Raw genomic sequence first — 14,281 nt, forward strand, 5'->3', positions numbered from 1 at the left:
AATTCTTTAATGGGTGCCCATTTGAGTTTTCTATAATTCGTCTCATCATAATTGATCCAGGTTGTCCCAATCGATCATGCCAAAGTACAAAAGTATTGGAATCGGTAACCTTTTGGTTTACGGTAGAATGTGCCACAATTGCACTAATTCTTGTCCAATACAGACCACAAGATAAAGATGAGAATTTCTCAACAACTCTTTTTTGGCCAGAGACATTTTTGGTAATGATGAGATATTCAAGATTATTCTCATCTATTGTCTCAATATGATATCCATTTCGGCGAATATCTTTAAAACTCAACAAGTTCCTCTTGGATTTGGAGGAGAACATTGCATTCTCTATGATAAGTGTTGTTCCCTTTAGGCAGAGTTATAGTAGCTCTCCCAAAGCCTTCAATTAATTTACTGCTATCAGAAATTGTAGTAACATCTGCCTTACACATATTTAAATGTGAGAAATATTTCTTCTCTTTGAATATTGTATGTGTCATATATGAATCAACTAAATAAATATTTTTACAATTGAACTTTGATCCAAGTTTATTTTGTGAAATATCCATATTTGCTTTCCATTGTCTGACATACAAAAGAAATATACGAATAAACATTAGTATTTATAAACCGAAAGCTATTGGAAGAAAAAACAATGGGAAACCTTTTGTTTTGAAGTCCACGCAAATCTTTATCTCGTCTCGTAAAAGTTAATCCACCTATTATAATAGCATTTATATGATGTCAAATACACTTACAAAATGTTGCAATTACAACACAATACAACAACATACACATCATATGACACATGGACGTGTAATGCAATAATGCATTATAAGAATAACAATTAATAAATATTATACATACACATAGCTGTTTGTAAAATATAACAAATTATTTTATACAATGAATGATGTATATTCTGCATGCAGTCATAATATTTAAGCAATGTTGCAGTATAAACAAAAAAATTGTTAAACAAACTTTACTATTATTGTTTATCATCAGTTATAAGTGCTTAAAAATACATAGTCAATCTGCAATATTATAACCTACAAAATATAAGTTTACAGTTTAAATTCATAACTAAAATTACACTACGGCATGTAAATGTTAAGAGTAATAATACAAAGCACAACTAATTTGCAGTAACAATAATACTAAATACATTATATATATGTATAAAACTGAGAACAGTATGTATAAATATAATAATCAATACATACATTCAAAATTAAACTACTATTCCCACTCCATCCTTAAAATACCACCTACTAAATTTTATCCAAAAAAAAAAAAGGACTGTATTAAAACCACGCGAAGTATACATCAAAATCCAATAAAATAATAATACTAATTGATTATAATGACTACTACTCATGTAAAGTAGGAATGTGATTACATGATATTTATTCACTAACTACAACGAATAGGTAAAATAAAAAGCAAATTGCTCAATCATCTTTAACCACAGATCTATCACCGATCAAGTAGTCTATTTTTCCATCAGGGCGCTCAAAGAAGTCTGCCACATCCAAGTGGGTGATGTCAAAATCATTGTCAGAGATAAAATTGTCTTCATGGCCTTTATTCTTTAGAGATGCTTGATAAAGCTCAACCAAATGTCTTGGTACACGATAAATATTTGCCCAATGTCCTTTTCCACCGCAACGATAACATTTAGTTTCTGAACCATTTGCCTTTGTCTTCTTATCTTTCCCTTTCCACTTTTGGTGGTTATTTTTCTTTGGGGGGTGATTAACACCAGGAAAATTTCTTCCTTGTCCATGGCCACGGCCACGACCATGATCACGACCACAACCACGAATAGGGCCACGACCTTTTCCATGCTTAGCATAATGGGAATATACCTCATCCACTTCAGGCAATGGTGCAGACCCAGTGGATCGATTTTCGTGATTTCTCATGAGCAATTTGTTGTTTCGTTCAACCACAAGGAGAAGAGAAATCAACTCAGAGTACTTCTTGAAACCTTTCTCTCTGTACTGCTGTTGCAGGACCATATTGGAGGCATGAAACATTGTAAACGTTTTTTCAAGCATATCATAGTCAGTGATAGTATCTCCACAGAGTTTCAATTTAGAAGTAATTCTGAACATCGCAGAATTATATTCAGAAACAGACTTACAGTCTTGGAGCCTCAGATGAGCCCAATCATATCGTGCTTGTAGAAGAGTGACCAACTTTAAGTTGTCATATCTTTCCTTTAAATCATTCCACAAAACAAGTGGATCTTTGACTATGAGATCTTCTATTTTCAACCCTTCATCAAGGTGATGACGTAAGAAAATCAAGGCCTTAGCACAGTTTTTGGTGGATGCTTTAGTTTTGTCTTTAATGGCGTCTCCAAGACCCATTGCATCTAAATGGATTTCAGCATCCAACACCCATGTCATATAGTTCTTGCCCGAAATTTCAAGGACAACGAACTTTTTTTCTATAATATCAGTCATAATTAAAAAGAGGAGAAAAGGTATACCTTAATCTTCTCAAAAAGCTTCTTGAGACGGTAGAGTCTCGTGTTGATAACGTGTGATGAAAACAATAAAAGAAGAAGAACAATATTGTAGAGAAAGAGAGGAAATTCTTATTGAATTTTGGGATGATTTACAATAGGGTAAGATCACTTTATTTATAGGGGGAAAATGAATTAACCACAAAGTAAAATTCTCTACAAGATAGACATTCACTCTAATTACAATTCTATTCTTAACAAATTTAGTTTATTTCTTGTTTATTCATGGATGTGAAGAGGCATTTTTTGAGTTGGGATGAGTTAGCGTTCATTAAAATGACTAAGAGGGTGTGTGTAAGTTTATAAGCTGATCAAGCACTTTTTTTTTTGGCTTTTTTAGGGGTTTCGTAAATATCAAAAGTGCTTATAATTAAAATCGGTCAAAATTATAAATCGGCTTTTAAACTTTTGGTTCGACCAAGATTTTACTATTTAATTCCTAATATCTTTTTAATATCCGAAATATCATACCTCATACAAAACCTTACCTCCTCAACATTATACTTTCGTTGTTCGTCCTTAGTCCTTGAAAATAAATTTGTTAACCAACATTTCTAATTGTAGTTGTTTACAAGGGAATTTTAATCATTTTAACAAAAATGGCTTATCAACACTTCTATACCAAACAAATCAATATGTTTATTAGTATTTTAGTACTTTTATTCAAACACGTTATAGGCTTATAGTTGCTTATTTATATTTTATAAAAGTTGCTACAAACTAAAAAGTGCTTTTGAATGGTGTATGCTGATCACGCCCAATTATGCCTTATATAAATGACTAAGCGGTCGTTGCAAATATAATCCGGTTTACAAGTCCGGAGTCAAATCCCACAGAGAACTAAGGCCTAGCTACAGTTGTTCACTATCACCAAGAAGACAAGCTTGAACAGTTCCTAACTTATAGATATTAAGATTCTTGTGTTTAACTAATTAACTAACAAATTAAAATAGTAAATTAACAACTACAGATACTAAGGGTTAGAGACAAGATTAAGGAGGTCTAGAGTTATGATTTCCCCAATTGTCGGAATCCTTCCCGCTATGTCTTCTATAATTTCGCCTAAGTATTCTCTACCGATCATGAGCGCTCTGCGTGTTGTAATTCTCTCCCGAGTAATTACGATAATTTACTAGACATACTCTCCCGAGTTACGCTAGCTAGCTTTAATTACAGCTCACTTAGATCGCACCCAAGGTTTTGTTATCCCTAATCCCACCTTTAAACCCTTGGTTATTGATTCCTCACATACGTCGGGAGTGATGTTGTTCAACAACTACCTAAATATGCACTCTCTCCCGAGTAATACATACTAAATAGACACAACTAATTGAGGGCCCTTCAATCAACCACAAGAATAATATAGTTGAACAAATAGAGAAAATACTACGACTCAATTATATAAAAACATAACAAGAATTTATCCCACAAAAGGTTCCATCAAAATCCTAGATAACAAATTAGTTATTCATAATAGTATGTAAAACTACAGTATTAAAAGTCATAACCAATAACGAAAAATAGGAAGAGGAAGGAAAAACTCGTAGAAGAATTCCCCGCCTTGCTCCTTGTTAGAGATAGCTATGTAATTATCCCACATTGGAATATGAGTAGTATCCCCTTTGTATAGAGTAGCTATAAATAGCACCTCTTGTATTGCATCACATACAATATCAATATATCATATTTTCTCCCGTGCCTTCTCACATGGTATCAGAGCTATCGTGAGAGATTTATCGCTGTGCATAAATTTCAGCGATTCCGGGAAGTAAAATCAGTCACTGGAACCCTTTTTTTTCCGGCGACTTTCAAAGTTGTTTTGCGTCTGCTTTGTCTCGGTCAGTGTTGTGCACAAAATCCAACACTACCACAAGAGTAGTCACTGTCCGGCGACCAAATCCCAATGAAAATCTCCGGCGGTACTATAGCTGCCCAAAGAAAATTATCCGGCGAAGTTCCAACGTTGCGTGGGCCACCTTCAGGCCATTTTTTGGCGACGACTCTTCAGGACAGATTGTTTCCCTTGCAATTCCGAGCCTACCCATCTAGGTTAACCAAATTCCGACCACTTTTTTTATTTTTCCGGCGTGAATAGTGATTTCAAAAAGTTGACTTCCGGCCATTTTTTGAAAAAGTTCCTTCAGAACAGTTGGGTCTTCTAGTAATTCCGATCATACCCCTACTGTTTTTATTTTATTCCGACCACTTTGAATATTTTCCGGCTGCAACAGTAACTTTCCAACTGCTACAGTAGTTTACTATTCTGGTTCAGTGTTCCTTACTCTATTTTCAGTGGATTACAGTTGATTATTTCTCTTATTTGGTAATAATTTACAAGATGTCTTTGGGAATTGATGTTTTTGGGTCTAAAAGCATGAGTTCTGGAAACTCTAATGTTATGATTACCTCGGAACCTTTAATGGGAGGTTCAAACTACTTAGCTTGGGCTTCATCTGTCGAGTTGTGGTGTAAAGGTCAAGGTGTGCAAGATCATCTGATTAAACAGTCTAGCGAAGGAGATGAAAAGGCGATAGCGCTTTGGGCAAAAATTGATGCTCAATTATGTAGCATCTTGTGGCGTTCTATTGATTCTAAGTTGATGCCTTTGTTTCGGCCATTCCAGACATGTTATTTGGTTTGGGCAAAGGCTCGTACGTTATACACTAATGATATATCTCGCTTCTATGATGTGATATCACGGATGACAAACTTAAAGAAGCAAGAATTAGATATGTCTACTTACTTGGGTCAGGTACAGGCAGTCATGGAGGAATTTGAGACATTGATGCCAGTTTCTGCTAGTGTGTCAAAACAACAAGAGCAGCGACAGAAAATGTTTCTAGTTCTTACACTCGCTGGACTTCCTCATGATCTTGATTCAGTACGAGACCAGATTTTGGCGAGTCCGACTGTCCCTACAGTTGATGAATTATTCTCTCGATTACTTCGCCTTGCTGCAGCACCAAGTCACCCAGTGATTTCATCACAGATACTTGATTCCTCTGTTCTTGCATCCCAAACAGTGGATGTTCGGGCATCTCAAGCTATGGAGAATAGACGAGGAGGCGGTCGTTTTGGGAGATCTAGACCCAAGTGTTCTTATTGTCACAAACTTGGACACACTCGCGAAATGTGTTATTCCTTAAATGGCCGTCCACCCAAAAATGCCTACGTTGCTCAGAGCGAGACTACAGGTAACCAGGGCTTTTCTGTATCTAAAGAAGAATATAATGAGCTCCTTCAGTATCGAGCAAGTAAGCAAACATCTCCACAAGTAGCCTCAGTTGCCCAGACTGACACTCCTATTGCTGGTAATTCTTTTGCTTGTGTTTCCCAGTCTAGTACTCTTGGACCATGGGTCATGGACTCAGGCGCTTCTGATCATATCTCTGGTAATAAATCACTTTTGTCGAATATTGTATATTCACAGTCTCTTCCTACTGTTACTTTAGCCAATGGATGTCAAACTAAGGCACAAGGAGTTGGACAAGCCAACCCATTGTCTTCTATCACCCTAGATTCCGTTCTTTATGTTCCTGGTTGTCCTTTTAGTCTTGCATCTGTTAGTCGTTTGACTCGTGCCCTCAATTGTGGTATATATTTTATTGATGATTCTTTTATTATGCAGGACCGCAGTACGGGACGGACAATTGGTACAGGTCGTGAATCAGAAGGTCTTTACTACCTTAACTCGCTCAGTCCTTCCACAACATGTCTAGTTACAGATCCTCCAGATCTAATCCACAGACGTTTAGGACATCCGAGTTTATCCAAACTTCAAAAGATGGTGCCTAGTTTATCCAGTTTGTCTAGATTAGATTGTGAGTCGTGTCAGCTTGGGAAACATACCCGAGCTTCCTTTACGCGTAGTGTTGAGAGTCATGCAGAGTCTGTTTTCTCCTTGGTTCATTCTGATATATGGGGTCCTAGTAGAGTCAGTTCAACCTTGGGATTTCGTTATTTTGTTAGCTTTATTGATGATTACTCAAGATGTACTTGGCTTTTCTTAATGAAAGATCGTTCTGAGTTATTCTCTATATTCCAGAGTTTTTGTGCTGAAATCAAAAACCAATTTGGTGTCTCTATCCGCATTTTTCGCAGTGATAATGCCTTAGAATATGTATCTTCTCAGTTTCAGCAGTTTATGTCTTCTCATGGAATTATTCATCAGACATCTTGTCCTTATACCCCTCAGCAAAATGGGGTTGCAGAAAGAAAGAATAGGCACCTTATTGAGACTGCTCGCACACTTCTAATTGAGTCTCGTGTTCCGCTGCGTTTTTGGGGCGATGCAGTTCTCACAGCTTGTTATTTGATTAATAGGATGCCTTCATCTCCCATCAAGGGTCAGATTCCACATTCAATATTGTTTCCCCAGTCAGCCTTATACCCTCTTCCACCTCGGGTTTTTGGGAGCACATGTTTTGTTCATAACTTAGCCCCGGGGAAAGATAAGTTAGCTCCTCGTGCTCTCAAGTGTGTCTTCCTTGGTTATTCTCGTGTTCAGAAGGGATATCGTTGTTATTCACCTGATCTTCATAGGTACCTTATGTCAGCTGACGTCACATTTTTCGAGTCTAAACCTTTCTTCACAACTGATGTCACTTCTGCTGACCACCATGACATATCTGAGGTCTTACCTATACCGACTTTTGAGGAGTTTAGTAATCCTCCTCCACCTTCAACCACAGAGGTTTCACCCATACCAACTTTTGAGGAGTCCAGTGTTATCCCTCCTAGTTCCCCAGCCATAGGAACACCACTCTTGACTTATCATCGTCGTTCGTGCCCTACATCAGGCCTATCTGGTTCTCGTCCTGCACCTGACACGACTCCTACCGCGGATCCTGCTCCTAGTACACTGATTGCACTTCGAAAAGGTATACGGACCACACTAAACCCTAATCCTCATTATGTTGGTTTGAGTTATCATCATCTGTCATCTCCCCATTATGCTTTTATATCTTCATTGTCCTCGGTTTCCATCCCTAAGTCTACAGGTGAAGCATTGTCTCATCCAGGATGGCGACAGGCTATGAGTGACGAGATGTCTGCTTTACATACAAGTGGTACATGGGAGCTTGTTCCTCTTCCTTCAGGTAAATCTACCGTTGGTTGTCGTTGGGTTTATGCAGTCAAAGTTGGTCCCGATGGCCAGATTGATCGACTTAAGGCACGTCTTGTTGCCAAAGGATACACTCAAATATTTGGGCTAGATTACAGTGATACCTTCTCTCCAGTGGCTAAAGTGGCATCAGTTCGCCTTTTTCTATCCATGGCTGCAGTTCGTCATTGGCCCCTCTATCAGTTGGACATTAAGAATGCCTTTCTTCATGGTGATCTTGAGGATGAGGTTTATATGGAGCAACCACCTGGTTTTATTGCTCAGGGGGAGTCTCGTGGCCTTGTATGTCGCTTGCGTCGGTCACTTTATGGTCTAAAGCAGTCTCCTCGAGCCTGGTTTGGTAAGTTCAGCACGGTTATCCAGGAGTTTGGCATGACTCGTAGTGAAGCTGATCACTCTGTGTTTTATTGCCACTCTGCTTCAAGTCTATGTATTTATCTGGTAGTCTATGTTGATGATATTGTTATTACGGGCAATGATCAGGATGATATTACTAATCTGAAGCAGCATCTCTTCCAGCACTTTCAAACTAAGGATCTAGGCAGATTGAAGTACTTTCTAGGTATTGAGGTTGCTCAATCTAGCTCAGGTATTGTTATTTCTCAAAGGAAATATGTGTTAGACATTCTTGAGGAAACAGGGATGACAGGTTGCAGACCTGTTGACACGCCGATGGATCCGAATTCTAAACTTCTGCCTGGACAGGGGGAGCCGCTTAGCGATCCTGCAAGCTATAGGCGGCTGGTTAGTAAATTAAATTATCTCACAGTGACTAGGCCCGACATTTCTTATCCTGTGAGTGTTGTAAGTCAGTTTATGAATTCTCCCTGTGATAGTTATTGGGATGCAGTTGTCCGCATTATCCAGTATATAAAATCGGCTCCAGGTAAAGGATTACTGTTTGAGGATCGAGGTCATGAGCAGATCGTTGGGTACTCGGATGCTGATTGGGCAGGATCACCTTCTGATAGACGTTCTACGCCTGGATATTGTGTTTTAGTAGGAGGAAATTTGGTTTCCTAGAAAAGTATGAAATAAAATGTAGTTGCTCGGTCTAGTGCAGAAGCAGAATACCGAGCAATGGCTATGGCAACATGTGAACTAGTCTGGACCAAACAATTGCTCAAGGAGTTGAAATTTGGTAAAATCAGTCGGATGGAACTTGTTTGCGATAATCAAGCTGCACTTCATATTGCATCAAATCCGGTGTTTCATAAGAGAACTAAACACATTGAGATTGATTGTCTCTTCGTCAGAGAAAAGATACTCTCAGGAGATATTACTACGAAGTTTGTGAGATCGAATGATCAACTTGCAGATATTTTCATCAAGTCCCTCACTAGTCCTCGCATTGATTATATATGTAACAAGCTCGGTACATATGATTTATATGCTCCGACTTGAGGGGGAGTGTTAGAGATAGCTATGTAATTGTCCCACATTGGAATAGGAGTAGTATTCCCTTTGTATAGAGTAGCTATAAATAGCACCTCTTGTATTGCATCACATACAATATCAATATATCATATTTCTCCCGTGCCTTCTCACACTCCTATTGTGTGTTTGCCTCCTTAGGTCGAATCTCGGTCTCCTTAGCCTCCTTAGGTATAAAATATGTCAAAAGTATGTCCAACCTCGTCAAAATACCGTTTTTCCATATATATATATATATATATATATATATATATATATATATATATATATATATACCAAGTAGGGTCGGCCCCAAACAATTATACCTTCTCCTAGAGGAAAAAAACACTTTTTCCGGGTTTGACTGGCGCGGCCGCTATAGTGGCCACGCATATTGCCCAGTATTCTGCCTGACGAGCTCGGCCTGAGCCCGGCCGCGCTATTGACGTGCACTTTTCACCCTATTCCGTTTGGAATTTGGAAAAACGTAAAACATAAAGGTTGTATTCCTTTGAGTTACCTTTCCAACCATATATTGTGGAACCCAAATAGAGTTCTGAGAAAAAAGTTATATGCATTTTGCTAGACAGTACGTAATATGCCTACTCGATTCTTCGTTCGCTCTAACTATCATCCGTTGACCCCCGAACACGATCCTGGCTTAATTCCTTGAGATTTTGCTCAGAATTCAAAGCTCCAAATCATTTGAATTCATTCCATAACATCTACATAGCTCGAAATCACTCCTACAAGGCATAAAATACACAGTTAGTGCAAAACACTAGCAATTAAAGCTCAAACTCAATTAAAATGCAGTAAATTTAGAGTGTAATAAGCGACTAAAATATGTAATTATAGCCTATCATCAATACCCCACACTTCAATCATTGCTCGTACTCGAGCAATCAAACTACACTTTATATAGACACGACATTTTTAAAACAATTCTCCTAACTCATCACACTAAGAATATTTAAAATAGACTAAGCACAAAAGCGTAATAGCTTAACCTCAAGATTTGACTCACAAGTACCACACATTATTTACAACTCATCCACTTACTCTAACATAGAGGTCAATGACATTACCTTACCTTCATGAATCAAGTGCCCTCACACAACAAAAGAGAGTAGTTTCACACAATAAAATTTAAGAACACTTAGGAACTCAAGATAGAAAGAATTCACTCACTCTCAGAAATAATATTCATATGCCACAAAAGATGCACCATAGGCTTGCCCATAGTGTATTACTCTACTAATCGAGCTCATTCAGTCTAGGATCAAATAGGACTTTATTGATTGTAATGTAGGCTGCGGAACGGGTAGGATACATTTAGATATAAGAGTGACTATACCTCCCTAAGCACTGTAATACATATACTTTAACATTCGCCCCATACTTATGTCAAACCAAACTCCACCTTCACATCAATATATATTACCCCATACTTCTTTAAGTACAATTACATCAAGAACCACCACTTATCAAGGAATATTTTTCGCAACAATACAATTATTTTTTTTTCTTTTTCTTTTTCTTTTTTAATTCATGTGGCTCTTACTTTTTCAAAATAGTGCACCTTTCTCCTTATTTCATTAGTTCCACTCAAAAGCCAAACCAATCACCCCACACTTTAATTTTTACAGAGCTCATAATAATTCAAGTGCTCATGAGAGGTTAGAAGGTTCACATAGATGGTTAATTCAAACAAATGAGTAACACTTGTAATGTGGTTGCCAAAGAAACAGGATTACAGGATTAAAGGGGTTAACTACGATACATAACAATTAGACGGGTAAAATATACATATCTGGCTCAACAAAGAAACCCCTATATCACTTCTAAGACTGAAGAAAACTACTATTTTGCTTTGCAAACACACGGGGCAAGTTCTAGGCATCAAATGCAATGCACAAAATAACACCCAAACCTCAAACACACATGACACATAACTCACTCAGGATTGGATTCATCAAGACACTCTAGTCAAAACAGTTAAGTAAAGTTAAAATCATACAATTTAAGGTACTTATACAAGAGTAAAAAATTGAACCTAAGCGTCACAACCAAAGTACTCACTATTCTCAAGGCATAACAAAGACAAGAGATATTGATTCATTTCAAAACATAACACAATGGCTCCTATTCCTAAAAAAAGACTAACTACACCCGGTTCAAATAAAACCCTTGGAAAAGAACCGTGGCCCAAAGAAAAACCAAGGGGGAGTTACTACACTACCTAAAACAAAAAAAAATCTTTTTGATATTTTCTTTAGACTTACTTTCCTCAAGAAAACTGTCTAGAAGATCCGTCATCAGGAAAAGTCCAATCTTTTTAAGAAAAATATTATTTAATTAAACTAACACAGCTAAAGTAGCATGAAAAGTCACCCAGATAATCTCCTCACCCCACACTTAAAATTGTGCATTGTCCCCAATGCATACCTATACATACAAGAGGGTAAAAGAAACTCTCTGGTAGGCCAAAGGCCGAAGCACTAACATCTCATGAGGTACTCAGACTTCTCCCAGGCTTGGTCCTTCGTGCGGGTACCTCACACTTAGTTCCAACAATGTGGTTTGCTGTTGCATCTTTCCAATAACTTTGTTCTCCATTCTCCTAGAAACTCAAAAATCGACACAACAAAAATAATATAATAAAAAAAAAAAAAATAAAGCAGTAAAGCTGGGTTGCCTCCCAACAAGCGCTTGATTTAACGTCGCGGCACGACGTGAATCACTTTCTGCCTCCACTTCGAACTTATGAATTGGACCCCAAGTTTTGATTCTGCTCTGTGATCATGCTCCTGGGGTGGTAGAACGAATCTGACTGGCCCAATAAAATAATATAGTATTCTGCACTTCTTGGCCTTTAGATGAGATGTGTATTCCCGGCTTTTTGGCATGAAGAATTCCAGAATGTAGGCATCTTGTTCCTTACTCCTTGACTCCTCAAACGGCTCAGACGACTCTATTTCCATATCATCATCTAAACACCATGTGGAAAAATACTTGGAGTGGGGACCAATGCGCTCAACTACATGAACATTGAGACTGTCTACATTCTCAACACTAATGACAATAGAGTCAACTAAATATGTATCCTCAATATCCTTGGTTGACTCTAGTATCTCTTCTACAACATCGACATCCTCAAAATCTAGTGCGATTGATTGTTGGTATTCTACTCTGGCCTCCTCCTCTAGCTCATCCTCATATTTTTTTAAATCCTTTAGTATAATGGCAATTTCTACAGCCAATTCATGCTCATATTGGCTACTATCTGCAATATCAACTTGTTGCGCTTTACAAGGTTCAATTAATTTATTCGCTTGAGTCTCCAAGTTGTGAATAGTTGCCTCTTGCCTTTGTATCTGCTGTGTTTTCTTATCATATAGTTCCATGCAACACTTTAACATATCTTTGATCTCTTTACGGTCATCATCCCTGGGTTCTTTATTCCTATTAACTTCACAAGAAAAAGAAGAACCATGAAAGTAAGGGATTGGGGGAAGATAAGAACTATAAGCACAACCATGAAAGTGACTATCTTGACCACCACACATATCACACACATTCCATATATAAGAATGAGTTGGTGCACAAAACTCGCTCTCGGGAATATTTTGATAATTTTGCCCTAGGTGGTTTCCTTCATAATATGCATAAGGAGGATTAAAAGCAGAATTACCAACATCAAAATTCTCATAATTCCATGACGCTATGTCTCTCAGATAAAATAAAAAATTAAAAATAAATAAATTATCAAATACATGAAAACAAAAATTACAATTCAAACTTGAAACCTAGAAATATGTACACCTACAATTACACCATTAGTTCCCCGACAACGACGCCAAAACTTGATCACGCCCAACTATGCCTTATAAAAAGGATTAAGCGGTCGTTGCAAATATAATCCGGTTTACAAGTCCGAAGTCGAATCCCACATAGAACTAAGGCCTAGCTACAGTTGTTCACTATCACCAAGAAGACAAGCTTGAATAGTTCCCAACTTATAAATATTAAGATTCTTGTGTTTAACTTATTAACTAACAAATTAAAATAGTAAATTAACAACTACAAATACTAAGGGTTAGAGACAAGATTAAGGAGGTCTAGAGTTATAATTTCCCCAATTGTCGGAATCCTTCCCGCTATGTCTTCTATAATTTCGCCTAAGTATTCTCTACCGATCATGAACGCTCTACATGTTGTAATTCTCTCCTGAGTAATTACGATAATTTACTAGACATACTCTCCCGAGTTACGCTAGTTGACTTTAATTATAGCTCACTTAGACCGCACCCAAGGTTTCGTTATCCTTAATCCCACCTTTAAACCCTTGGTTATTGATTCCTCACATACGTTAGAAGTGATGTTGTTCAACAACTACCTAATATGCACTCTCTTCCAAGTAATACATACTAAATAGGCACAGCTAATTAAGGGCCCTTCAATCAACTACAAGAATAATATAGTTAAACAAATAGAGAAAATACTACGGCCCAATTATATAAAAACATAACAAGAATTTATCCCACAAAAGGTTCCATCAAAACCCTAGATAACAAATTAGCTATTCATAATAGTATGTAAAACTACAATACTAAAAGTCATAACCAACAATGAAAAATAGGAAGAGGAAGGAAAACTCGTAGAAGAATTCCCCGCCTTGCTCTCATTGTGTATTTGCCTCCTTAGGTCGAATCTCGGTCTCCTTAGCCTCCTTAGGTCGAAAATATGTCAAAAGTATGTACAACCTCGTCAAAATACCATTTTCCATGTATATATACCAAGTAGGGTCGGGCCCAAACAATTATACCTTCTCCTAGACGAAAAAAACCCTTTTCCCGGGTTTGACAAGCGCGTCCGCGCTCGTGTCCGCGCTAGTGGCCGCGCATATTGCCCAGTATTCTGCCTGACGAGCGAGGCTTGAGCGCGGCCGCGCTATTGATGCGCACTTTTACCCTGTTCCTTTTGGAGTTTGGAAAAATGTAAAACATGAAAGTTTTAGCCCTTTGAGTTAGATTTTCAACCATATATTGTGGATCCCAAATGGAGTTCTGAGAAAAAAGTTATATGCATTTTACTAGACAGTACGCAATATGCCTACTCGATTCTTCGTTCGCTCTAACTATCATCCGTTGACCCCCGAACACGATCCCGGCTTAATTCCTTGAGCTTTTGCTCAGACTTCAAAGCTCCAAATC

The 14,281-nt window shown here is 37.7% G+C and overlaps 1 protein-coding gene across 1 annotated transcript; it reads right to left on the bottom strand.

Annotated features, from left to right (window-relative positions):
* Window positions 1-1,445: 1,445 nt before the first annotated feature.
* LOC138886202 (uncharacterized) lies at window positions 1,446-2,408 on the bottom strand. Its single transcript, XM_070167252.1, has one exon. It carries the CDS (start codon window positions 2,406-2,408, stop codon window positions 1,446-1,448), a length of 963 nt encoding a protein of 320 aa, XP_070023353.1.
* Window positions 2,409-14,281: the final 11,873 nt, after the last annotated feature.

This window comes from Nicotiana sylvestris, chromosome 2, assembly GCF_000393655.2.
Source record: "Nicotiana sylvestris chromosome 2, ASM39365v2, whole genome shotgun sequence".
NCBI classification, from domain to species: Eukaryota; Viridiplantae; Streptophyta; class Magnoliopsida; order Solanales; family Solanaceae; genus Nicotiana; species Nicotiana sylvestris.

Bases quoted from the DNA above. Each gene is read 5' to 3' on its own strand.
- LOC138886202 (XM_070167252.1), bottom strand. From the start codon at position 2,408: ATGACATGGGTGTTGGATGCTGAAATCCATTTAGATGCAATGGGTCTT.